The sequence below is a fragment of the Haliaeetus leucocephalus genome, unplaced genomic scaffold, assembly GCF_000737465.1.
Source record: "Haliaeetus leucocephalus isolate CR32 unplaced genomic scaffold, Haliaeetus_leucocephalus-4.0 Scaffold202, whole genome shotgun sequence".
In the NCBI taxonomy this organism is placed as follows: domain Eukaryota; kingdom Metazoa; phylum Chordata; class Aves; order Accipitriformes; family Accipitridae; genus Haliaeetus; species Haliaeetus leucocephalus.
Genome location: NW_010972638.1, coordinates 94,727 through 121,522, shown reverse-complemented (window position 1 = coordinate 121,522; position 26,796 = coordinate 94,727). Strand labels below are relative to the sequence as shown.

Genomic DNA, 26,796 nt, shown 5'->3' with positions numbered 1-26,796 from the left:
CACCTTCGGAGGAGGATGGTTACCTACCCCCAGCATCCCCTCTCCTCGGGGTGCTGGGTGGGTTTGCGGAGGGCACATGCTGCTCTGGGCCCCTGCCTCCCCTGCCCGGCATGCAGGCAGCCCCTGCTTACAGCTCAAAGCACCATGAACTTGAGGAGCTGGAGCACAAACCCAGCTTCACCTGCCCGTACCCCTGCCCGTGTCCCTGCCTGACCCCGGGCTGCGGTGCCTGACTCGGTGTCTCCCGCAGACGGGCTCCGAGCTGGCAGCGTTGACTGCCCTCGCTGCGTCCATCGCGCTTCTCCCTTCCAGCTCCCCGGCATTTTCAGCTCGATCCCTGGCTGGAGAATGCCGGTGCCGCTGTCTGGCAAGGCTCTGCCCAATGCCCGCGTGCCCTCCCCATCCCACTCTGCCGGTGCCTGGTGCGCCGTGTGCCTTGTCAGCGTTTACCGCCGCTGCCGGCACTGCTGTTCCTGGCTCGTGTTTTCCTGCTGAGCACAGGTAAGGTCAGAGGTTTGTGCTCAGCTGTCACAACAAAGCCATGCTGACACGGAAAACAGGGCGAAGGGGCCATGGCTGGCAGAGAAGGCAGCTGCTGGGACATTGGGAGCCCCATGGGCACCTCCTGTGCCGGTCTGAGCTCACAGAGACGGCTCATCCCACCACGGGTGCTGTTGGGAGGGTGCCGTGCACCCCAGGCACGATTAATGCACCCGCAAAATGGTGGCAGAGGGACCTGGGGATGATGGTGCGGGGATGATGGTGCAGGTCTGCTGCGACCAGCGGGAGTGGGTGCACCTGAGGGCTCTGGGTTCACACCGGCCTTTGCTCTTTGGGAAGCCCATGGCATCCCATAGCATCCCATAGCATCTCAGAATATCCCACGGCATCCCACAGCCTCCCATGAGATCCCATAGCATCCCAGAATATCCCACGGCATCCCACAGCATCCCATGGCATCCTGCAACATCTCACAGTATCCCATGGCATCCCACAGCATCCTGTGGCATCCCACAGCTTCCTGCAGCATCCCCAGGCACCCGGCAGCATCCAGTGGCTCGTGGGCAGCGGGCACAGCAGGTGCTGGCTGTGGGGCTGGGTGGGAGCCCCGGGGTGCCCGGCTGTGGGGCTCGGTGCTCCCCAGGTAGCTGCCGAGAGCCCGGCTCCCTCCCGGGGAACGTGTCGGGATGTGGGAAGGGGATGCTGTCCCCAGCCCGCCAGCATGGCTGTAAAGGGGGATGCAGGGCCGGCAGCTCCTGGCAGCCCTGGGTCTTGCTGCCGTGATCAGCGTGTCCTGCTCCCTCCTGTCCCCTCACATGACAGGCGGCTGCTAAATCGGATCATTGGGAAGCGCTGGCTCTCCTCTGGCTGCCGGCAGCCCGGGCGGTGGCGTGGCAGGAGCCGGCCGCTGCTGCGGGGATGTCCCTCGGGGTGGTCCCGGACCCCCTTTGCCTGGATTTTCAGCTGGTTCGCCGGCAGAACCTGGCTGTCACCGCGCTGCAAGCGGCGAGGGGTCCCTGACCGACAGCCCTTCTGTTGGGGGGCCGGGGGGCTGGATCCGTCCGATGCCCTGGCTGGGTCTCGGTCCAGGGGTCCCATCCCCGCAGCCCTTCCCCAGGGGGACTCAGAGGCTGCTGCGGTGCAAATTGCACAAATTCTTGGAAGTAAAGGCTACTAAAAATCATTAAAAATAAATCTCAGGAAAGTCCTGAGCTATAAATCCATGCGGGTGCAGGGGGAAACTTGCCCTGCAGGCAGCGGGGCCGGGATGCTGTGGTTTGGGGCTCATTTGGCACAAAGGGCGAGTTTTGATGATGAGCATGCACCTCTGAGCATGGCGGGGGGGCTCGTGGGGGGCTGGTTTTGGCACTGCCAATCTGTGCCAGGCAGTGAGAGCCAGAGAGGTTTTGGTGGGTGAAAAAACTGATGAAAAACTTCCTTTTTGGATTTTTGTGGGGGGAAAACTGCAAAATGAGTTTCGGCGGGAGCGGGCGGGGTGGGGGGAGGCACTTGCAAATAGCCATTTTTTCACTCCGCTGTTCTTTAAGTGGCAAAAACTGTATTTCACGGCCTAATAAGATTTTTTCCACAGCAAAGAGCTTTTCATCTGCGTTTTCATATTCCCATTCTTTAATCTGGGCTTAACTGGGGGATGCATCTTCCCTCTGCGCAGCAGCTCCAGCTCCTCTCCCCAGATGCTTTTGTTTGAAGCGAGGGGGCTGCGGTTGCCTCCCCCCCCTCCCCGTGCAGGGGCTGTGGGGAGAGGAGCAGGGAGCAGGGCTGGAGCATGAGATCTAATTCACGGTCAGGAAATTTCTTCTTTAAGCTGTTATCCCTGCTCCCCTCTTCCTTGTCCTCCTTCTAGCAGCAGGAGGGGGGATTGGTTCAGCTGCAACGCACCCATCACGGTGCTCCTGTCACTCTTCCCTGGGTGCCCAGCACCCAGTCGAGTGCCAGGATCAGCCCCCATGGGCAGGGCTGGGATTTCTGAGCCTTCAAAGCTCTAAACCTGGAAGGAATTCGGGGTCCTTCCAGGATCTGCAGCCCTGGGGGGGCTTTTTTTGCACCCAAGCAGCAGGATTTCGTGGCTGGGGGTGTTAGCGATGCTGGGATGCTGGCACAGCTCAGGATTTCGTGGCTGGGGTTGTTGGTGATGCTGGGATGCTGGCAGGGCTCTGGATTTCGTGGCTGGGGTTGTTGGTGATGCTGGGATGCTGGCAGGGCTCTGGATTTCGTGGCTGGGGTTGTTAGCGATGCTGGGATGCTGGCAGAGCTCTGCAAGCTCCAGCAGCTGCTCTCAGAGCATCCAGCCTCTCCAGTGGCCCAGGGAGGGTGACAAGGGGACACTTTTCCACTCCCCTTTCCAGGAATGAAGTAGGAGCATCCAAGGAAGCTGCTCAGAGTTGGGATCAAAACACAGGAGCGTGGGTTTGGGGTTTTTTCAATGCAATCTGTGGCGCTGCTTCCCCTGGCTCTGTACTGGGGTTCAGAGGCTGCTGGAGGCTGGAGGCAGCCTGCCCAAGGCGGCGAGCGGCACCGGCCGGTCCTGCTCCCTGCCACCGCTGGGAACGGGGCGCTGGGCGAGATGCTCCAACCCGCTCCAGCCACTCCGCCGTCTTGGTGCTTGGAGGCTTTGCAGCATCATGGCCACGCGGGTCCCCGGCCATGGGTGGGAGGTCTGGGTGCCGGCAGGGCAGGCAGGGAGCCGCTCACATGAGGGTGCCTGGGGACAGCTGCTTACTGCAGGGTGCAGGATGGGCACCCGCTGCAGCTGCATGAGGAGTGTGACCTGAGCCCTTGGGAGCATTTTGTGCAGGAGCCGGGCAGGGAGGTGATGCTCCGGGCCGGGGGGGCATTGAGGGCTGTAGATGTTTCCCTGCCTGGTGCAACCCCAGGGCTTTTTACTGTGCAGTAGATGGTGCTCAGCTCACCAAAGCCCACAGCGCTCCGGTTTGGGTGTCTGAACTTTTCCAAGACGTTTGGAACAACATCTCCATATGCACCTCTGTCTCTCCAAGCCCCCTAACAGCACTTGGATGCGTCTCTTCAGGGCCGGACTCTGCCCTTCTCCTGGCCGGGGACATGCAGAGCAAGGCTGCGTGCTGGAGGGCTGCGGCGTTCCTTGCCCGTGCAGAGCCAGAGTCATGCGAGCACCGGGAAGAAGAGGCAGGATGGAGGGGTGGTTGCGGCCGGTGGGGGGCACAGGGCTGCTGTTCTCCCCGCATCTCTCCCTGCTCACCTGAAAAGGCGGGTGATGATCCCGACCTTTGCAAAGTGCTCCCGTGCACTGGTGCAAAGTTCGGGAAAGGACCCGGTGAGTGACGGGGTGGAGGAGCCAGCGCGGGGGTGTTGCGCAGGTGACGGGGAGATGAATGCCCTTTGCAAAGCAAGAGGGATCAGTGGGAAGCTGGGGCACCGCTGGTGCTGGGCGATGCTGGTGGCCACACCGCCAGCTCCACGCCGTCCCGGGGGTGGGCTGGCAGCCAAAAACCATGGGACGCATGCTTTCCCCTCCACGAGGAAACCCAGCCCGGCTTTCCAGGGAGAGGGGCAGCTGCAAGCCCGGGGCGGCTTCGTCGCCAGACGTGCCGGGGGAGCCGACGGCGCGGCACAGGCGATTTACCCCCGCTGGGGTCTCGCGGGGCTGGAACCGGGACCGGCTGCCAGCACTTTGCTGTTCACCGCGGAGCCATGCGCGCAGCGAGCTACCTGCGTGGGCTGCGGTGCCAGGGTAAAGCTGGGCTCGCGCCCAGGAGCTGTGTAGGTTTTTGCAGCCCGAGCCTCTGGAAAGGGACCAGATTTTGCTGCTGCTTTGCAAGCTGCTCCCTCCTACGGGGAGGAGGTGTCTGCCGCCAGCCTCGGCCCTGAGGATGAGCTTTGCGAGGCTGCCGGTGGCTGGCTGAGGACTGGCAGAGCTCGGTGCCTGTCCCGGCGCTGGCAGGGACCCGGCTGGGCAGGGAGCTTGCGGCTGCAAGCTTGGGGACTTGGAGTTAAGCCACTCGCACCCTTCAGCGGTGCAACCGTGTGCTGCCGTCCCTGACACCCCCCCGGCTTCGGTGCAATACGGTCAGTGCCGGGGAGGAGGTTTCTCCCCGGTGCTGTCGCTCCTGTGGGCAGGATGGTGCAGGAGGCGGCCGGACGCTGCGGTGTGCGGGGAAGGATTTGCTCCTGGTACACTGGGGGTCCCTTGGGACCGAAGTGCCTTCTGCGGGCACCGGTGTTGAGACGGTGCGAACCAGCACCAGAGCTGGGTCTCCCGGTTGCACCGTGGGGTTGAAGGATGTTGTGCTCAGCACCGGCAAAGCACCGTCCCGCGGTGCTGTTGCTGCAGAAGCTGCTGAGGACGGCACGGCCTCGGTGGATGGGGCTGAAGTGCTGCCGGGTTGGAAGGGCCGCGGGGAGCTCCCCGTCCTCCTCGGGGCTCTCTCCTCTCCCCAAAGCACTGGTGGCTGTTGCAGGCTGCAGCCGGGTCCGGGCTGAGCCGTTCCCCTCTTCGGAGACTGGCTCTTTCCCCCTGCCCGCAGCGGCCGAGCAGACCTAGCACCTTTCCAGCCTCCTCCTCGGCTCCGTCCAGCCCGGTTGTTGCACGTTTGCTCGGGGCGAGCTCCTTGGCCGGATCAGAGCAAGCCGACGGGTGGTTTCACTGCCGCTGGGTGCAGACCGGGGCGGTGGGAAGATCGCCTCGCCGGTGCTGCACGGCTGCCAGGGAACTGCAGGCAGCTGGCACCGACCGCCTGTCAAACCCAGGGGAGGAGGAGAAGCTCCCTCTCTTATCTCGCTGGCGCGTGCTGGAGCCGAGCTGCTTGTGCATGCGCCGAGAAGGAGCTGGCATCCTTCGGAGAGCGGGGCTCGGCGTGTCAGGGGGACACGAGCACCGTGCCAGCCGGCTCCCGTGCCAGGAGAGGCTCACAGAGCAGCCCGCGAGGGTTCGGAGAGATGCGGAGCAACCGATTCAACCCGCCTCGCGATGGCTGGTCCGTGCTGGGGAAAGACTGCCGTGCTGCCGGGGCGCGGATGCAGTGGATGCGGGAGACCTCTGCGGCAGGCAAACCCCGGGGTGGCGGCAGGCATCGGTGCCTGCCACGGCCTGGCCGTCCCAGCCCGTTTGCTTTGGGGTGGCAGGTTTGATTAGAAATTGCACAGGTTTACATAATGCTGCTTAAAACCCTCATCCTTGCAGAATTTAGCCAAACTTGGCAAATAAAGTCCCATCGGCATTGCCCCGATACGCTCCTGTCTGCCCCAGTGAGGAGGGTGAGGGGTGGATGAAGGGGCAGAGCCCTGTGGCTCTGCCACTCATGGCGGGCATGGCTGTCCCTGATCAGAGGCTCAGCTAACCTGCTCCGAAATTAGGATTTGTTTCCTCCTTATCAGGCTGTGATATATGGCAGGCTCACGCAGAGCTCTGGTTGCAGAGGTGGTTTAACATTAGGTTTTTAATGATCCCTTCATTAATCCCGGTATTCTGGGATTTAATGCTTGCTGCCCTTTGACCGATGGAAATGATGAAAACTTTGATTTCATGCATATTGGATACTTCTGGAGTCTAGTGCCAGGAATAGCTGCTTATCCGCTCTGAGCGGAGGGGATTAAAGCGCTGGGGGATGGGGCAGGTGTGGGCATGGACGGCTGGGGTGGAGAGGGGGATGCCACTGGGATGGGGAGCGGGATGCAGGGCTCTGGGCTGGGGGGGTGCATTGGGGAGGGGACTGATGGCCCTTGGGGGGACAGGTCCCGTGGGGTCTGTCCTCCCCCATCCTCGCTGCAGAGCGCAGCAGGGTGCAGGCAGGGTGCCCTCGCCTCACCGCTGGGGTGCAGGCGCCTTCTCTCCTCCCCATCACCCTGCAAGGCACCTCTGACCCTGCCAGACCCGTTTGGGCTCTCAGGTTAACGAGGATGGAGGCAGGTCCTGGGGTCTCCCTGGTATCCCCCGTGCCCTGATGGGGTTCCAGCCCAGCTGGCTGCGGGCTGTGCCCGCTTGGGACTGCTGCAAGCACCGCATCGTGCCGGGGAGCTGATGGCTCGCTCCGGGTTTGGCATTCCCGCAGGCAGGGGTGCCTGGGAGGGTTAGCCCCTGCTAACCACACAGGGTTAGATAACCCCTCATTAGGCTAATTCTCCTTCGCAGAGGGCACAGGGCTCTGCAGTGGAGCAGAAGCATTCGCTGGGGCAACGGCTGGTGCCCAGTGCTGGAGCCATGCAGGGTCCCAGCACGGCTGCTCAGAGCAGGGAAACTGAGGCAGCCGAGCACTGCGGCATTCCCGCAAGCCCTGCGGCATTCCCACAAGCCCTGTGGCTACCCGGCACCTCCCGTTTGCTCTCAGTCCTCACCAGCCACAGGAACATCATCTCTGAAACCTTAATTGGAGCCAGGCTGCGGCAGAGCAGGAGCGGAGGCTTGGTGGGAGCAGCCCCTGGGGGAGGCGATGCTGGCACCGAGGAGGGGTCCCCCCGGCTGGGCACCTCCTGCACCGTGGCTGATGCTCGGTGGTGGCAGCAGCTGGGACCGGCACCTTTTGGGTCCAAATCGGTGGTTGCGCCGGGTGCCTCCATCCCTTCTTGCAGAGCCTGTTGGGGACTGAAAAACTCGGGGGGAACATGGCCACCCTCCCTGTGTGCAGCCCCAGCCCGTCCCAGCTCCTTTAGGACCCAGCAGCGCGGTGGGAGCAAACGCTGGCAATTTTGCTTGTCTTATAAAAAGCCATAACCATGATATTGCTGAATAAATGAAGCCATCAAACAGAGGTGGCAACAAGATTACAACACTTCACGAGTGCTGGGGGCAGAATAAAATTGTCCGTTTAGCGAGCAGACGGAGCACTTGCTAGCACAGTTGTTTCCTGATGCTTTCCATGTCGGGTTTTAATCTCCTTTGCTCTTCCCAGATCCTGCCCCTCCACCCCACTTGCTCCCTTCCCCAAAATGGGGTTGGGGCGATGGGTGGGGATGGAGCTGCTGGGCCGGTGGAGGGTGCAGAGCTGGGTGTCTCTTCCTCTGGAGGCTGCAAACTGGGGGGCCTGATGGGACCCCCCAGCCCAGATCCAGCCAGGCTTTGCATGAGCGTGGAAATCCCATTAGGGCTGCCTGCTCCCGAGCCCCGCGGTGGGGACATGGGACATGAAGGGGTGCCCCAGGCTGCCTGCCCGTGCTTGGGTGGGATGTCACCGTACGGGAAGGAGCCGTCCTGCCCAGGGCTGGTGGTCATTGCTATCTGGGGCTTGTCCCCGTGGTGGGTCCCCAGGCTGGGGACGTGCTGCAGATCATGCTGTTCCAGGGGTGCAGCTGCAGCTCCCTGACACAGATTTGGGATGGAGGCTGCATTTCTGGGCACAGCACCCACTAAGCAGGGACCGGGTGGGCAGCTCTCCCCAGCGTGCCCATCACCAGAGTCTCTGGCCTCAGGTTCACTCGGGCATCTCCCCCAGTGCGTGTTAGGCAAAAGTCTCCTGGTGACGCGCGTCCCCATTCGTGCACCGAGTGATGCTCGGGGCCATGGGACAGCGCGGAGGCAGGATGGCGAGTGGGGAGGGTGGTTGAGATGGGCTGCGGCTGCCCCCCGTGTCCTGCAGCTCCTTGCCGCTTCGGCTTGGCCGCAGATGGCCGGGGGGGCTGCAAACTCCGTCCTGGCGGGAGCCCAGCTGCTCATCCCAGCACAGGGGAGCCAGGTCACATTGTCCTCACCGGCAGAGCTGGGCTGGCACTGAGCTGCTGGAGAGGTCTGGACCTGCCAGCACCCTTCGGCGCAGGAGCCCACCGGGCGTCTCTTGCAGATTTGCGCATCGTTGGGGTCCTGCTGCCTCTCGCCTCCGAGTCACCCCCTTAGTCCACAGGGGACCAGGGCTGGCGTCCCCACAGCTCATCCCTAACAGGGTCACCTTTTGCCATCAGGCTGTGCCCCCCACCAGCTCCCGAGGTGCTGGGGACCCAGGGACGGAGCCTCGCACCCAGTTCTGTCCAGCCCCAAACCTTAACATCCCCCGTCGGGGCAGACGGCGGTGGCGGGGAGCCGCTGGGACGCCGCGGGTGCCACCAGCCCTGCGCTCGCCTCCCCCCGGCACAGCCTCCTGTTCGTGCCCAAAATAGCTATAGGTGCTTATTCCTGGTTGCTTGGCATTTCAAGCGCTACCTCTGCAGCTGCCTCCTGCTGCAGCTTATTTCCTCGTTTACAAATCCTTTTTTTTCCCCCTGCTCCGAGGCGAGACCTATTTTCAGCTCCCGGTGATGGCTCTGCCCTTCCCCCTCGCCAGGGCAGGGGGTGCTCCCGGGGCTTGCGAATGGATCAGGCCCCCCCTACACATACACACATATATATATATGCTTTTTTTTTTAAGTAGTGAATTAGCGGTCCATGCCCTGCCTGTGTAATTGGAGGAGAATTACAGATGCGCTCAGCGAAGTAGAATTTATGAATTTGTTTAAAGCAGCAGAGTGTAATGGCAGCCAATTTACCACGCTGCCTCGGCACGCGGCGCCCGTTGGCAGCCGTCCCCCGAGCCCGGCCAGTGCCGACCTCCCCTCTCCGATGAGGGGATGGCAGGGATAAAAACATAATAGGAAGGTAAAATTGAGGAGGAGGTTCCCGTGGCCTGGGGGCGCTGACCCCTCTGGTTTTGGGGGGTGGTACAGAGGTTTTGGGGTGCTGCTGGGAGATCCCCCACTGTGGTGGCCCGGCTCCAGCACACTCACGCAGGGACCCCTCGGCCGTGCCCAGAAGTCCCCGTTAATTGTGACCCGTTGCTCCAAGCACCTTCCCTTGGCCAGCGGCGTGAAACGGGGTGGGGGTCTCCTCTTCCACCCCCCGGCGGGTCTGACCCCCTCTGGTGCCAGGGTCCGGTGCGATGCACGGGGTCCGGCTATGGTGGGTGGTGGGACAGATGGACCCCTCCGCTCCCCCAAGCCGGTGCTGAGCCCCCCCGCTCTTCTCTCTTGCAGCAACATCGCCGAGGCGTTGGTGAGCAAGGGCCTGGCCACCGTCATCCGCTACCGGCAAGACGACGACCAAAGATCCTCACACTACGACGAGCTCTTGGCCGCGGAGGCTCGGTGAGTGCCGTGCCGGGGTGCTGCCGCTCCCCTGGCCGTGGGGTGCCCGCGCTGCCTTTCGGGGTGTCTCGCAGGGAGGTGCAGATGTGCACCGCATCCCCACGGTGTCCCGGTCCATTCGTCCATCCCCGCTGCTCGGGGTCATCCTCCCGCCCCGCATCCCTCCTGGCCAGGGCGAGCATCCTTTGCCCTCCGCAGGCAGTCCTGGCTCCGCGAGATCTCCAGCCCCCGCCTCACCCTAACGCCCCAACAGCCGAAATCATCCCCAAACAGGACCCGGCTGCCTGTGCCACCCCCACCCCCTGCCCGATCTCCTCCACGCTGCCGGCGCTGCGCCGGTGCCGCAGACGGGCTCGGCATCGGCGCTGGCGGAGGGCCAGGCGCGCCGTGAGTCAGTGGGAAACATCGCGCCGCGCGGGGGGTTCTCCATCTTAATGCCGGAGCTGCCGGGAGGCAGCCGAAGGCAGATAACATTTGCAAAACGCCCGGGAGGTCGGTTGGGATCTCACGGCCCGTTGCGTACATCGCATTGGGGTTCAAAGGGCCCCGCTCCGCTTCTCAGGGCGGTGAGCCCGGCAGAAGGCTGCCGCAGCCTTCCTGCCCCGGCCTGTCTGCCGGAGAAGTAATTGCATTTAAACCCAGTGACGTCTGAGCCGATCCGAAGGACTCGAGACACATTCTGGCCTCCTGTAATTAGGTTGAGGTTATCGCGGTGAGAAAAATGCGTGTGGATGCGTCCCCGCGCCGCGTCCTCGGCGGAGGCGGCAGAAACGCTGATGCTGCCTTCTCCTCTGCCAGCTGGGAGGAGCGGGAAGGGCTGCGGTTTCTGCCTGACCGGGCAGCCCTGCCAGCTCTGCTGCCTGCCCGCGCCGCACGTGCAGGCAGGGATGCACCCGCGCAGGTTGTGTCGGTGCCCGCAGCCGGCCGGCGCTTGTACGTCGCTGAGGGCATTGCGAAACGTTGCCTTCCGCGGGCAGCACCCTCCTTGCCGAGTCGCTCTCCTGGGGTGTGCGGTCCAGCTGTGCGTGGTCCAGATGTGCACAGTTGACATTGCATGGTCCGGGCCTGCACAGTCCAGCTGTGCATGGTCCAGGCACATGTGATCCAGCTGTGTACAGTCCAGGCGTGCATGGCCCAGGCACATGTGTGATCCAGCTGTGCACAGTCCAGCTGTGCACAGTCCAGGCGTGCACAGCGCAGGCATGCACAGTCCAGCTGTGCACGGTCCAGGCATGCATGGCCCAGGCACATGTGATCCAGCTGTGCACAGTCCAGGCATGCACAGTCCAGGCATGCACAACCCAGGCACGTGTGATCCAGCTGTGCACAGTCCAGGCATGCACAGCCCAGGCACATGTGATCCAGCTGTGCACAGTCCAGGCGTGCACAGCCCAGGCACATGTGATCCAGCTGTGCACAGTCCAGGTGTGCACAGTGCAGGCATGCACAGTGCAGCTGTGCACAGTCCAGGCGTGCACAGCCCAGGCACATGTGATCCAGCTGTGTACAGTCCAGGCGTGCATGGCCCAGGCACATGTGTGATCCAGCTGTGCACAGTCCAGGCGTGCACAGCGCAGGCATGCACAGTCCAGCTGTGCACGGTCCAGGCATGCATGGCCCAGGCACATGTGATCCAGCTGTGCACATTCCAGCTGTGCACGGCCCAGGCATGCACGATCCAGCTCCCTGCAGGAGTTGATCACATCATTCAGCCCCGTGCCCCCTGCACCAGGGCTGGGTCCCTGCCCCTCGTCTCCTCACGGAGAGCTGTGCCCGAGCCTTGCTGCTCTGCGGGGAGAAGCCCACCGGCAAGCGCGGAGCTGGCTGCACCCCGTGTGTCCCCGCGTCCTCGTCCCTCAGCCCGTCCTCCCCGATGGCTGCCTGGGCAAGGGCAATGGGTGCCCCTTTCCTCTCCTGGCTCGGCTCCCCTCCGGCTGAGCTGCCACCCCCCCAGCGGTTCCCCCCGCCATCCGTCACCGCCGCCGTTCTCGTGCCCCCAGCGGGCGCTGGCCCGGCTCCGGCTGCACCGGAGGCGGTGGCACGGCTGGGCCCAGCGGGGCGGTGGGATTTCGGCTCCTCCTCGGCAGCAACTTTGGCAGCAGCTGACGGCGCTGTGCCGACAGCCGGGGAGAGCAGCTTTGAGGGGGTTGCGGCGTGGTTTCTGCCAGCCCCGCCGTGCAAGACTGTGCTCAGTTTTGCTGCGAGCCTCTCGCTTTTGAGGGGGAAGGTTGATAAATGGGCTCTCGAGCTCCCTTTCCCCCCTCCCAGCCCCGCGTGGCGTGGGATCGTCGGCCGGCAGATTGCTTGGGGCCTCATTGCCGAGCGACGGAGATGTGCCTTTTAGAAAGCGGATGTGCCTGGCATTAAATCAGCATCTCGGAGCGCTCCGGTGTGGGCGATCCTCCAGCCGGGTACTGGGATACCCAGGGCTGGATGTGGCGGATCGAGCCTGCAGCCGCGCTCCCGGCTTGGGGTGGGAGGTTGAGCTCTGATGTTCCGAATATTGGGATGCTTGGATGTCCCTGCTCGCTGCCAGGCACGGGGCTGCTGTTCGGCCCTAAGAGCTGCTGCCCTTTGCCCATGATGGAAGGGGTCGTGCCGGTGGCAGAGGCAGCTCGTCCATGCCGTTCGCCATGGCACACCCCAGTTTGGTGGTTGTGCCGCCTCGGGGCTGGCTGCCTCCATCCCTCCAGGCAGAGGAGCTGGCGGCTCCGGGGAGATGCTGGGGCAGAAACAGGCTCCCAAGGGGAGCGGGAGATTTGGGACAAGATTGGCGTGCAGGACCTGGAGCTCTGGGTGAAGAGGGGCTTGGAGTGGTTTGGGTGATCGCTGCTTGGGGTTTGCAAAATCCCTTTAACCTGCCCAGCTCTGCAGCAAAGGCCAGAGTCAGATCTCCTCGGACCGAGCTGTCAGTGCCTGCTCCGTGGGGTATTTTAGAAAGGGGCTGATTAGTTTTCCCATCCCACCAGGTTTTCCTGGAGCGGCTGTATGCCCTCTCTTTCCAGCAAGGGGCTGCGCCAGGACCACACACCGATGCCGTGCCGCCCGCCAGTCTGCTGTGGGCAAGGCTGCCTGCTTCAGCCCTGGGCTCTGCCAGCATCCCTGCCTGCCCCAGCCTTGCAGGGCAAGGTGCCTTTTCCTACCGACACGGTGCAAGGATGAGCATCCCTGGCAGCCCTTGCTCTGGCTTCCAGCCTGCCGGGTGTTACAGCACTTGTTTAACTTTGTCTTGCTTCTGAACCTGGGGAAAGAGCTGTTTTCCTGAAAAAAAAAGCTATTTCTGGCCAAGCCACTTATCCCTGGGTGCAGTGTTGAGCGGGGAGGGGCATCTCAAAGGAGGGTGAGGGAGAAAGAAGAAATCCTTTTGCTGATTTAACAGGTTGGCTTCTTCCAGGCAGCTCCTCGAATGATCCAGCTCAGCAAATTGATTGCTGTACAAAGCCTCGGTAGGGGCTTTGAATTTTTCCCCTTGTATTTTTATTATCATCATGGTCCACTCTGAACAAATTCATGCCTCTTGCCTGGGAGCAGCTGTTAGGCTTGAAAAATGAGGAGCTTTCATTTCCAGCCTGCTGCAGGAGCCTGAGGACCAGCAGCCTGGGTCCTGCCCGTGGGGAAGGGGTGAATTTGGGGGACTGCGGGGCGCAGCAGCTTGTCACTTGAATTACAGGAGTGTCTCGTAGCATGGGGACGAAAGGTGGAGAGAGGAGGTTGAAGTCCTGCTGGCCACCCTCCTGTTGCAGAGAGACGTCCTTCGGCACTTGGGAACAGGGGACCAACGCTGATAAAGCAGGGCTGGCTTTGCTGGGGAAGTCCCCGGCTCCGGGCATCCTTTGGGATGAGCCGAAGTCTCCCCCTAGCCCGGCTGCGGGCACTGGCAAGCCCGAGCCGGCGGAGCAGCATCCTCTGGGAGATGCGGGGCAGGCACTTGGTTTCCAGCCCCGCTTGGGCTGCTGGATTCACCACCATGCTGCTGACAGGCTAAAAAAAAACCCCAACTCAAAGAGCAGTGGGCTCACGAGCAGCCTTGGGAGCTCGCCCCGGCTGTGCCAAGCACGGTCACCCTTGGCACGGCACAGGCAGGGCGGCAGCGGGCAGCAGCTCCCTGCTCGCTTCTGCTCTGTGCCGGTAACACCTGGAAAATAAGCTTGGCCTTTGGAGCTGGAAAAGGACAAACCTGTCAGGGGAAGGAGCTCTAATGAATGTGCGGTGCCCTTTCACCCGCCGTTGCCGGCCTTTGCCGCGCAGGCAGCTTGGCTGAGGGTAGCGCTGCCTCCGCTCCCTCCTGCACCCGGCAATAAGCCAGCCTGGCTGTGAACTGCATGAAAACCAAATAAATCTGCCGCCACGTTGCCGGTGCGGCTGCCCTTGCTGTCCAGCCACCGAGGCGAGAAGCCCGATGCCGGGGCAGCGTGCACCCCGATTCACCCCGTGCCACTTGGCTGCGGGTGCCGGGGATTGAGGATGGGCAGCGCCGCGGTCCCAGGGCTCTGCCGGCGAGCGGTGTCACTAATCCCCTCCACAGTCACGTCCAGAGGTTGCTCCCATGCCGGTGCTGCACCCTCCTCCCTGGGTACAGCCGGCACGGCAGCCGGCATCCGAGCTGGCTCGGCACCGTGCTGCAGAACCGGGTCCGCATCAGGTCTGGGGCACCCACTCATTTTTCAGCCATGAATTGCCTTCCATGTGTGGTATTGCTTCGCTCAGGCTCCTTATCGTCTCTATATTATTTTAACCTGGAAGGAACTTATTTCCATGAGAATTGGAGCCTTCGCCACGTATTTTGCATTTAAAATGCTTCATGTGATTAAGTGCTGAAAGAAACAGGTATTAAATTTTGCATCTTGCCGGGGCACTCGCCTTCCTGTTGATCCCTCCCTTTGTGCGGGGAACAAAGCAATTTTATTTGGTAACGGGGACAAGTGGTCCCTCTGATCAGGTATGTGCTGAGCTCAGGTGAGCCGCCGAAGGCCGGTAATTGGGATTAGCAGGCTAACGAGCCGGCCGGTCTCTCCCTGGGTGGGCGCGGGGGGCAACGCCGGCCCTTCCAGCCGCCGCAGCGGGCGCTGACGGCTCGTGCCACCTCTCTTTTGCAGGGCTATCAAGAACGGCAAAGGGCTGCACAGCAAGAAGGAGGTGCCGATTCACCGAGTGGCCGACATCTCTGGGGTAAGGACCTTGCGGCGCGGGTTGCGGCTGCGCCGGCTATGCCACGTGCGAGGTTGTTTGCCGGGATGGGGTGTGTGGAGCAGAGCTGGAGAGGGGCTGGGTGCCGGTGCTCCCGCACGGCCCGTGGTTCCGCTCATTGCAGATGGGATGTGTGGGAATTCTGCAGGCACGGCCGCTGCCTGCCGGCTCTGCCGGAGGAGCCGGGACATCTGGCTGGGGATGGCATGAGGGAGTATGTCAGCCCGTCCTCCTCCTCCTCTGGGGCTGGTGGTCCCCCAAGTGCCCCTGCAGAAGCTGTCTGCCACCCGTGGTGCACCCCAAAGGGGTGAAATGAGATTTCTCCTGGGGGTTTCTCTTCTCTGGGGTGGCAGTGGGGAGGTCTCGCCTCGTGCTGGCGTCACCCCAAGCATCGGTGATGAAGGGGACCCCATGGTGCCACAGAGTTTCGCCATGCAGGGCTCACGCAGCCGTGCCGGATAGGTTCATAAGCCAGCAGAGAGGGGCTGTGTCTGTGCCTCCGTCCTGGGTTTGATGCCCCAGCTCTCGAGAAGGTCCTTCACATCCTTGCGGGGACAGAGCTCTGTCCTGGGCACCCCAATTCCTGCCTGCACAAGCCTCCTGCCCTGTTTTTAATTGCTGGGGTCTGCAGTGGTGTCCGCTGCTTGTACAAGATGGAGATTTCTCGTCCTCGTGGGGTCCCTGCCCGTGCCGGCACCCACTCCCGGGGACACCCCTGCGGCCGAGCTGCCGGCTCCCTGGGGCTCAGCTGCCTTTTAGGCTTTTAAAAAACACATGCTGGTTCAATTGTCTGCAAAGAGTGAGACGAACCAGCGGCGGTGGGATGCAAGGACGTCCCTGCGCCGAGCCCCCCCAGCCCCGCTCCCGGCAGGGTCCTCGCGCCGGGGCCGTGCTGCCGCCGGGATCGTTAGGAGCCCCCGTAACTCAATCAGGGCAGCGAGCAAAAGGGTTGGAGCCGGATGGGAGAGGGAGGGCCCCCACAAACAAAATTAGGCTAATACATCACGGCTTTTATGAAGATTTGTTAATCTTTTTTAATCTTTAATAGTTTTCTGTAAATTGATCCCGGCCTTAGTTAGCCGCGTGTCAGCAGTTGTGCGGCATGATGAATGCGGGCGTGCGCCGAGCTGACAGTGGGTGCTTTACCACTGCCAAAATAATTCCATGTGAATTAGCATCAGCGTGCTCCTCCCGCTGCCCGGGCACGCGCCAAGATCGGCAAGCACCCATTCCCTGGGTCCCATGGCATTCGGCACGGCGGGAGGGTGTGCGTCATGATTCCCCGGGCTCTGCTCTTTCTCCCAGCCATCGGTCCTGGCTCCCCAGCACCAAACTGGAGTCCCTCCGGTGCTGTGCCGAGACGGGAGGCATGAGCCAGGCAGGGCTGGGGAAATTGGGGTGCCGGTGACCCCAAGAGCAGGACTTGCCGGCGATGCAGGGGCAGTGAGCCACCGGGCAGAGGTGGCTGTGTGTGGCATGGCATGGTGTCCACCTGTGCCCTCCCAGCCACGGCCCCGCAGCCCCCGTGCTGCTGCCAAACCCGCTTAGTGCAATGCGTGGAACAGCAGCGCTCAGCCCTGGTGCCCCGGGATGTGGGTGCCTGTCAAGGCACCATCGGCCCCGGGTGCTGTGGCGGGGTGTCCAGGACCGGTGCTGTGCCATTGCACAGGACCCATGCAGCTGTTTCAGCTGGGGCCGGGCACGAGGAATGGCAGGAGGAGGAACGGCGGCTCTCCCGCTCCGCAGCTGGGCAGCATCCGAGGCGGAGGGCTCAGTCCCCCTGCACGCTGCCAGCTGCGGCACCGGTTTGCCCGGCAGAGAGCAAGCGGCATTGCTGCTGAGCTCCATGTCGCTCTGGGAAGGGGGCACCGGCGATGGAGTGGCTCGTGTGGCATTGCCCTGGGTCCCTGGGCTGCTGGAGATGTCCCCGTCCCTGGGATCTTCCGCACCCGATGCTCCTGCGATTTTGCCCGGCTGTGCCCGTCAGCCTTCCCCAGCGTGGCATCTCCCCTTGCCGTGGCACTCCATGGGGAAACGGCGTTGGGAAAACACGGGCTTTGGGGCTGTTTTGCCTTTTAGATTGCAGTGACAGGGCGGACACAGGACCCTTGGTGCCACCCACACCTCGGTCCCCGACCCTGACCCGTGCTGGTGCATCCCATGGGGTGGCTTTGGCGCATCCCTCATGGATGTCAACCTGTGCTGTCCACCGGCACAGCACCATCACTGTGTCCTTGTCCCTGAGTCATCAACTCTGTTCCCACCCAGTCGAGCTGCCAGTCCCCAGCTTTGCCTTACCCTGCTTTCTCGTCCCCAAGCATCCCAGCTGGCTTGGCGACCGGGATGCAGAAGTCAGGGAATTAGCTCAAACACAGGATTCAGCCCGCTTTTCCCAGCTCCAGCGCAGCCTCCTGTCCTCCCGCCCTGGCTCCTGCTGGGAAATGCCACTTTCCCATGGTTCAGGCCATCCGATGGCTGCTGCCCTGGTGTCCCAGGAGCATCCTGCTCCTCTCCAACACCCCAAGCTCTCCCCAGTTCCATCCCCATCCTCGCCCTGCCTGCAGGAAGGCATTCCCTGCCTGCTGGAAGCTGCAAAGGCAAGCAGCCTCCCTTCTCATAGACCTGCGGTGCTGCAGGCAAGAAAAATCCGCCCCCCAAAAATAGAGAAAAAGCAAAGAGGGAAGTGCAGCAGCAATACAAATCCACGTTAGCTCGCTTCTCCCATTAGCGTGCTCTCCGGCACGAGAGCACAGGCAAACGCACGGCAGCCCGGCCGCCGGAAAGCCTCCTGTCCTTGTGAAAAGTCCTTGAATAATTTTGCATAATTGGCAGAGCTTCACATAAAAGTGGAGTTAGGATGATTTTTTTTTTTCCTTGCTGTATTAATGCATAATTTTTCTTCAATTCCCAGCTAATTAAACACTGGCAATGTTAAAATAATAGCAACGGGGGTGATACCACCTGGGCAGGAGGTGCAGGCAGGGAGCAGACCCAGCAGCACCCCGATGGGACGCCCCGGTCTGTTGCGAAGGGGGGAGCCCCAAAAAGGCACGAGATGGGGGTGCCTGGGGGGGTTGCATCCCCCGAGGTGGTCAGATGAAGTAGGGCGGGTGGGAAATGCCTCTTTCTCCCCAGGGACAGTGAGAGCAGCCTGAGCTGCCAGCTCGGTGCCAGGGGACAAATCCTGCCAACGCAGAAGGTGGGAGCCAAGGCTCGGCACAGCCAGGATGGGGAAGGGGAGACGCCAGCTCAGTGGAGATCCCCCACTTCTCTTCCCTGTCTGAATTTATCCGGTGAAGCCTCCCAGCCGCCGGCGAGCGCTCCCCCGCATCCAGCAGATCCGAGAGCCTCTGTCACTGTGTCCCTGTGCAGGCATGTCCGATGACGTCCCCTCGACGGGATACACCGGGCAAGCTGGGAGTATCCCGACCTGGCACCCGCTCCTGCACGCACCCACCGTGGAGCCGGCGCTCTGCCGCGCTCCCGGTGCCATGGCCTCTCCGGAGGCCGCCGGGCCGGCTCCTGCGGCGGGATCGGTGCGGGTTGGGGGCTGTTTGCCCATCGAGGCTGCTCCTGGGGCAGTTGGGACTTTGCTGTCCCATGCCGAGCCAGAGGAGCGTGGGGTTGCCGGCCCTGGAGAGCAGATCCAGGGGAAGCAGGTCCGGGAGCTCCTCGTCTCCGTCCCCTCCGATCCTCAGCACCCGTGTCCGGCTGTCCCCGAGGCACCCGCTGGATCCCTCCCAGAGCTGGGGACTGCGGCGTGGGATGCTCGGCTCGTTCCTCCCACCGCAGAAGCCCTGGAGCAGGAGCGGGAGCCGGCCCCAGCAGTGAAGGATGTCTGTGCGTGTCCTTCAGCACAAAGCCAAAAGCTGGACGCAGCGGCACTGCCGACTTACCTGGGCGGCTGCGAGCTCTCTGCGCCAGCAGCCACCTGTCCCTAAGGCCACCGGCCGTGTGGTCACACACACGTGTGCTGGGCTGGCACGGCGGCTCAGACCTGTGCCGGGGAGCCAGAGCCGCTCCGAGCACTCCCCAAAATTCACTCCCAGAAATCGCTCCCGGTGCCGGCACAGCCATCCCCTCCGTCACCATCTGCTCACCGCGCTCCTTCCCCATCCCGCCGGCTGCTCGGCACCACAGGCCCCGGCCCCTCAGCGGGTGATGCCGGGCACGTGCCATCCTGGGGGAACCCAACCGGCTGGGCTCGGGATGGGGCTGCAGCGTGGCGCTCGGTGCTGCTGGGAAGAGATGCAGGAGCTTCTGCGAGGTCTGCACGGGGACAGGGACAGGGACAAGACCGACTCCATCGCGGCAGACATGGGATGCACACGGTGAGCGTTGGTGCTGCAGCTTGTGCCGCTGCTCTGGTCAGAGGAGGACGGCAGGAGGGGAAACGCCTCGGTGGGGGTAAAGGATGCACTTGGGGGTCCTGTATCCCCAGCATTAAACGCTGCAGACCGGCGTCTGAGCCTGACCTCTCACTGCTCCCACGGTCTCTGTTTCAGCGGGCACCGTCCCCTTGCCATGCGCCACGGGGCGGCCACCAAACACCCTGTGGGGTCTGGGTCAGCCCTGGTGGTGGCTGCGAGACCGTGCCCATTTTGGGGAGGGTCCAAGGGGTCAGACCCCCAGTGCCTGAATCACATCCAGCTTTTCCTGGCACCCATGGTGAGCAGGAGACCCATGTGCCCACCTGCGTGGTGGATTTGGCATTGCCCACACCCAGGAGCAAGGGCGCTTTGGCAGGCAAGGCAGCAAGAAAGGCACAAAGCAACCCAGAGCATCCTCCCAGCAGCACGGCTCCCCTTTGCCTTGATGCCCAAATACCCAAATAAACCTGCCCTAAGAGGGATGTCGGGGACCAAGTGGAAATCTGTCCCCCCCATGCCAGCCTGCTGGCATGCCTTGCCGTGCAGGAATCACCGCTCTCCACTTATTATTCCACAGTACCGGTGGGTGCTGGCACGTCTCTGCCCCTCTTGCAGAAGAGCTGCTTTGTGTTGTGCAAATCCCGGTGGATTTTTAAGGTCATTCTCCAGCACGTTCAAATGCCGCCGTCTCCTTTCAATGCTGACAGCAGCCGGCTCGCAGGGCCGATCTTCGGCACCGAGCTCTTCCTCCCTGCCTCCACCACCTGCTCGGGGGAGCCGGGGAGTTGGGGGGTTCCCCGATCACCCACTTTTGGACCGGAGCAGGGAAGCCCACCCCACGGTGGGCTCCTTCCTGCAGCTCTTTTTTTTTTTTTTTCCCTTCAGCTAATCAAATCGTGACTGTATAGAGATTACCACTAATTAGTAGCCTTCATTAGCGGCTCCCATTTTAGATTTGCATATGTTAGACCTAAGTGGTTAACGTTGGGTAATGTGGTTTTTCTTTGCGTGCAGATTGCACTTACATGTGTTGTATTAACTTCTTGACTGCACATCTGCTAAAAAAACCTCCCTGGGCGTGTTTTGTGCATGTGGCGGTGAGCAATCCGGCACCGAGCGTGGCAGGGAGCGATGCAGCAGAATTTGGGGGGGTCTTCATCTGCCAGCCATGTCCCAGCTGGGGTTTGGGGGGGGTCAGGTTTGCCTGGGACCCCTTCGTGGCTGGACGGGGGGGGTTCCTGCAGCGGAGGGAGCCGGGACGTCAGCACGAAGGTGCTGCTGGAGGTCGCGCCGCTGGGTGGGCATGCTGCCACCCCGAGCCTTGCGGCATCCCCCGGGTGCTGGGAGAAAGATGCTGAAGCACCGGCGTGGCAGGTGACGGTGTCCTTTCCCGTGCCGAATCCGGAGGATGGCAGTTCTGGCACTTGGGGACCGCCGAGATCGGCGCCCGCTTGATGCGTGGAGCGGCTCCAGGTTGCAGACCGGCAGCACCTGAGGCCACCGCGGCACGGGCCGGCTCCGTGCGACCGGCGGCTTTGGGTCACGCGCGTGAGCAAGCGAGCAGCCCCTCGCTGCACCGAAGCGGGTTAAAATGGGGATGCGCACAAACACCGGCCCCCTTGCTCTTGCCATTCTGCGAGCTGCTCGTGCTGCCGGCACCGAACCGATACCTGCCGGAGGTGTGGGCAGAGCTGCAGGCAGAGCTGCAGGCAGAGCTTCGTGCCTCCTGCTCCTTCAGCTCCCGGTGTTTGTGCCGCTGCTCCCCCATTCCCGGAGGGGCACGGAGATTCGCCTCTTCCGCCGCTGCCATCTTACAGCCTGCTCTGGAAGCAGCTCCGTCTCCTCTGCCAGCAGATGCCAGCGCCTTCCCCCTCCCGCCCTGGCTCCCAGCCTCTGCTCCAGAGATTTACAGCCGCCTCCGCTCGCCTGCCTTCCCCGCCTGAGCCCCTTCCCTTCCCACGCTGCTGCCTTTCCGTCGCTGGCGGGTTGTGTTTAATAAAAGTTATTAAGCCCTGCTCCGGCCCCGGCCACGGACCAGCTCCTGCCTCCATCCCTGCTTGGGAGAGCTGGCTCCAGGTCGCACCGAGAGGTGCCTGGTTCTGGCCGTGGCGCGCTCCCTTCTCTCTGCAGCTCATTTTTCTAAATTAAGGCCAGAGCGAGATAAAAAGCCACCTGGCTGCCTTTTATTTTGGGAGCTGCCTTTTTTTTTTTTTTTTGCCTTCCTTCCTTGGGTAAATAAATTGCGAGCTTGCAACACAGAGCCTCTTGCCTCCGGGACAGGCGGCATGCAGAGATGCCGAAGCCGGCCGCCGCACCGGTAGGCTGAGATGGCCGCTGGGGTCTGCGGTTCCCCAGCTGTGCCATGCGGAGGGGTTTTGGCCCGTTTGGCCGATGGCGGCAGCGGGCCGGTACTCGGCGTTGGTTCTGCTGGCTCGTAGGTGCTGCACCGGTCCCTTGCAGAGACGGCGATGCTTGCGGCGGTGCCGCTGGCTGGGCACGCGGGGAGGCACGCACTGCTCTGCGCCGGGGGACCCCGACACCCCCCTCACCAGCCCCAGCCTCCCGAGCTACTTGGCAGCTCATTAAGTTTTCATTAACGAACGTGCCTGAATTGATGCCTGAATTTATACGCAGCGACTTGCTGCTGGGAAGGGAGCGGGCGGCGTGCGGAGGGGGTTTCCCGGGAAAGGGGAGTCATGGGCTGCTCCGTTATGGAGGGGAGGGATGGGGCAGGATCCGGCCTGCCTGCTCCTGCCTGCTCCTGCCTGCACCCAGGGCAGCCGTCCCTGCGCTGGAGCAGTCGGAGCTTGCGCCCCGGGGCCGTGGGTGCAGGCGTGGGGTGCACGGTCCATCCCGACCTGGGAGAGGTCGGATCCTTGCCCGCATCCTGCATCCCTTCCCAGCCGGCACGGGGCAGGCGAGGCCGATGCGGGCACTGAGCCCACGGCAAGGAGCGGCCTCTGCCCCCACCCCCAGGGACTTTGGGGTGCTGGCGGGTCCCCACACATCGAGGGGGGACGGTGGATGCCCCTGGCACACCGCACCCCCCATCCTGACCCCCCCTCCCCCCATTTCTCCCTCTCCCAGGACACCCAGAAGGCGAAGCAGTTCCTGCCCTTCCTGCAGCGCGCCGGCCGCTCCGAGGCCGTGGTGGAGTACGTCTTCAGCGGCTCCCGGCTGAAGCTTTTCATGCCAAAGGAAACCTGCCTCATCACCTTCCTGCTCGCAGGTGAGCCCACGCCACCTCCGGCTGGGTGCAGGATCGGGCCCCTGCCGGTGCCTGGCTTGACGGGGGGGGTGGTCCTCGGAGGGGGTTAACTGAGCTGGGGAGCACTAATTGGAGGTGACCAGAGGGTTCAGATACTGCTGGGGGCTGTTGGTGCCACTCCTGGGATGGGGTCTGGGAAGGATGCTCTCCTCCACCAAAACTGGGGAGCAGGCAGCAAACCCCAGGAGCGGGGCTGCGGGAGCGGGACCCCGGGAACGGGGACGAGCGCGAGCGGCTCGGCTGATGGAGGTGCCAGCGGGCGCTTCACCCCAGGGGCTTGCCCGTGCACCAGGAGGAGGGTGCGCACCCCTGTGTGCACACAGCGGTTGTTCTGGGAGGTCCTACAAAAACTGAAGAATTCCCCCCGCTAAACCAATCCCACTTGCGGTGTGTAATTCAGCCAAGGCTTCACCTCGGAGCAGAGCGCGGCAGGAGCATCGGGTGAACCCCGGGTGTTTGAAGGTACCACCTTCTAGGCTGGCACCGGGATGGGCAGGCAGTGACCTGTGCCAGGGTGTCCTCCCGGCAGAGCACCGGGATGGGGAAGCCCGTTGCCGGTGAGAGCGGCGGCTCGCAGAGCCTCCGCCGGTGCTGCCGGATCCCTCGATGGGAGAGGATGTGGGGCGGCTCATCTCACTCCTGTTTCTATGGCAATAACCGTGTATAAAGGATGACCCTGAATGCCGATCGTTCACAACTTGGTTATGAAAAATTCAATAAGCATATAAATAGATCTTATATGGGGATAAAAACACCGAGGTTTCTGTAAGCAGCAGCTCTCACCACTCCCACCGAAGGAATATTTATCCTGGGGGGGAGCGTGGGGGCCGGGATGGAGTCTGGAAGTCTTCGTCCGTCCCTTTGTTCCTGGAGACGGGGATCGGCGCCTGTGCTGGCAAAACCAGCGTGCGGCACAGGAACGGCTACCTGCCCGCGCTGCCTGTGCCCGCTCACCCCGGACCTGCCCTTCGCCGTCCCCCAGGGCCACCGGCACCCAGGCTGGGGAGCGCCGAGGGCTTTGGGGAGTGGGAAGGACCGCGCCAGGTCCCGGTGATGCTCCGGGAGCGCGGCTCAAACCGCTGACCCAGGGTGACTGGGAATGACCACAGTCCCCCCTCGTCCCCCGCTCTCTCTGGCGAGTAAACCCTAGCCCCTTGCGCCCCAGAGCCCTTTCCCATTGCACCCAAAGGTGCAGATCCCTGCCTGTTCCCTGTCTGCCTGAGCTCCGGGTGCCGGTGGACCACTCGGTCCATCTGCCTGCTCCTCATGGTCTGTAGGACACGGCCAGCCTGGCCAGGGACCCCCAGTCCCACCGGTGACCGTCACCATCGCCCTCCAGTGACCAAACCTTCCCAGAGTGATGCTCTCGCCCGAGGACAGCCCGTCCCCATGGCCGGCCGGAGCACGAGCATCCCCAGCCCCGCTCCAGGCTGGCTCCTGCCGTGTGGGAAGCGTGTCCTAAACCTGTCCTTCTCCGCGTGCTTGTGCATATAAATAGTCACACAGTCTTATTTATAATTAACCATTCTTAAAGTCAGCTGCAAAAGACAGGGAAACGAGACTCCCCCTTGCCTGCGACTGAGACATTAAAATTTTAAGAAGCGATAAAACTCCCACGTGCTTGGGAGGAGGAATTTAGATATATTTAAATATTTCTGGTTTAGAAGGCTGCCGCTGGGTTCGGCCGTGTTTTGTACGTGGAAATCTTGCCGGCTCCTCTGAACGCTCCCTGCGAGAGGAGCTGGTGGCAGAGCACTGTCCCGGCAGGTCTGGCATCGTCCCTGGGTCCCGCTGGCACGCTTGGAGATGCTCTCCCCAATTTCGGGTCCTGTGTTTGGCTGTGGCTGGGGGGGGATTTGCTTCGCTCCCGGTGGTTGAATGGCCATTTCATGGGAGTGGGGAAGGAGCAGTCACCGTTCCCGGTGCTCGTGGCAGCAGCCCGGTGTGCCCCATCCTCTTCCTCACCAGCAAGATGCCCACGGCCGATGCTGGGGCTGGGGACGTGCACCCCAGGTCCCACGGGACCTCCACAGGATCGGCAGTGATTAATCCCCTTCCCATGGTGGGATGAACAGATTCCTGCTGTCCCTCTCCGGGGACCGACGGTTAAATACACCCGTCCCTGCCGGTGACGGTGGTTCCCAGCGGCTCACGGCGAGTTGGGGAGGCTCCGGCTCGGCCTTTCCGCTTAGTCGGCTAATTTTTAAATTAAAGGGGAGGGGGTGGGGAGGGCGCTGGGGCGGCCTGGAAATGGATGGCTCCGGGGGGAGCGCGCTCGCTGCAAGTTATATTTAATCCCCGTTGCTGTGGAGACCGACTGGCTGTCGCCCGCTCCCCGGGGGCTGATTTTGCTCCAAAAAGTTCCCAAAGTGGTGAATAACTCCCCCAGCCCAGGCTGCCTCGGGTGGCCCTGGGGGTCTCCGGAGCTGTTGGGGGTCCTTGGAGCAACTGGGGACCTGCTGCGGCCAGGGTGCCCGTGGGGTGCAGCGGGCACCGATGGTCTGACTCACCCCGGCCACCTCCTTTGCCACCTCCGCGCTGCCCTTCGCCAGACAGCTCAATTAGAGCATTAGAAATAATGAGTAGGCCGATCATCGCCTGTTGCAAAGCTTGGGCCGTGCCCCAGAACAAAGATTTTGGGGTGTCTGGTGCCGTGGGAGCAGTGTGCCCGTGGGCAGCTGCAGTCCTCCAGGAAATGCAGCCGCATCCCTTTGCAGCAGCCTCTGCATCTCCTGGGGTGTCCTGCATTGCATGGGAGCATCCTGCACTGCACAGGACCACCCTGTATCACACGGGAGCGTCCCAGGTTGCACAGGAGCATCCTGCATTGCACGGGCTCATCCCGTATTGCACAGGAGCATCCTGCACTGCACAGGATCATCCCACGTTCCACAGGACCATCCTGTGTTCATAGGATCATCTTGCATTGCTCAGGAGCATGCTGCATTGCACAGGACCACCCTGATTTGCACATCCCACTGCTGCGGCGTGCTGAGCTGGGCTAATGGTGCTGCTGGAGACAGTTCTCGGGTGCTGGAGCAAATTGTCCCAATCCCCTTAGCGCTGGGGGAGTACGCAGCTCCTGCTCTCCCCCAGCTTTTCTCCAGGGAGACCTTCCCCAGCTGAGGCTCTCTAATCAAGCTGTAGACATTAATTACAGGCTAAAAAGGCAGGTAACATGCCAATTAGCATAGAAGATGACGCGCCCCTTCTGTCTTCCCCCACTGCAGACCCCGCACATCTGCCAGTGTGGGTATTCCTGGGAATTGGCTGGATTCCTCCCTTCATCCTGACGGCAGTGCTGGCAGCCGGTGTGGCCGATGCTGGCGAGCTCGGTGCATCAGCCCCATCCCCTCCTCGGCCGGGCAGGCGGGGTGATTCGCCCCCAGTTGCTCCGGCTGGTGCCAAACCTTGAAGCAAGAGCCTGGCATCCTGCGGGTGCAGCCCCGGGGGGGCCGGGGTGGCCCCTTCCCCTGGGGCGTGTGGTCACTGGGGATGGAGGCTTTGGCATAGCCCCGAGCCCAGGAGGGCTGTGCAGGCAGGGCAGGGCTGGCATTGCACCCTGCCGGAGCGGAAACCTGGTGGCAGCGGCTCAGTGGGAACCGGTGAGGGTAGGGATGGCTTGGGAATGGTGCCGAATTCCCCTGGTCTCCTCGCTGGGAGCCAAAACCTGATGGTTTTGCCCTGCCTGCTGTGTTTTCCCTTTCCCTTTCATCTATTAGTTGGAGTGTTGATCATGCTGGCGATTTGAATAACTTCCCAGACCCTGCTGCCACCTTTCCCGGCTGCCCTGGCACACCGTGCCGGGTGGTGCTGGCAGAGGGACTCGCGCACCGCGGCAAGGACAGTGGGTGCCCACCCAGGTGAAGCCCTTTGGCGACAGGGCTGGCGTGCCGCGCACCGCCGCGGCACACCAGCCCGGTGGCTGGCGCAGACGGGCACTTTCGGGATCCAACCCACATCCTCGGCCACCCCCGTGGCTCTCCGGAAAGCTGTGGGAGAGCTGCCGGTGTGTACCGGCGTGCCGTGCCCTCCACCGTGCCCGCGGGAGCTGCCGGGGAGCGGGACGGCGGGGCTGGCACCTCTCCCAGCTCGCGGCGCTGGAAAATTAAACTTTTACCCTGAGTAAGGCAAACTTGGTTATTGAAGCAGCTCTACCTCTAATGAGCCCCACGCAGCCCTGATCAATTATTCAGCGAAACAGCTAATGAAAGGTTAGGCGGCTGGGGGGGCTCTGGGAGTCCCCAGACCTCAGTTTTCGGTAGGGGGGGTCACTGTGGTGAACTGCTGGCTGCACCAGGAGGGCGAAATGGTGGCGAGAGGAGAGGGGAGAAGAGGGGGGTCCTGCTGGGGGGGACCCCGTGTGCACCAAGCTGAGCTTACGGGCAGAGCAGCCAGGTTGTCCCCCACCTCTGCGCATCAGCACAC

The 26,796-nt window shown here is 62.6% G+C and overlaps 1 protein-coding gene across 1 annotated transcript in view; it reads left to right on the top strand.

The window, feature by feature from the left end:
- Positions 1 to 26,796, top strand: part of SND1 (staphylococcal nuclease and tudor domain containing 1) — a 124,298-nt gene that overhangs the window by 62,349 nt on the left and 35,153 nt on the right. Inside the window, exons 14-16 of the mRNA XM_010566048.1 lie at positions 9,433 to 9,543; positions 14,640 to 14,712; positions 22,188 to 22,329. Of these exons, the coding sequence (XP_010564350.1) occupies positions 9,433 to 9,543; positions 14,640 to 14,712; positions 22,188 to 22,329 (326 nt within the window). The remainder of the gene's footprint in view (positions 1 to 9,432; positions 9,544 to 14,639; positions 14,713 to 22,187; positions 22,330 to 26,796) is intronic.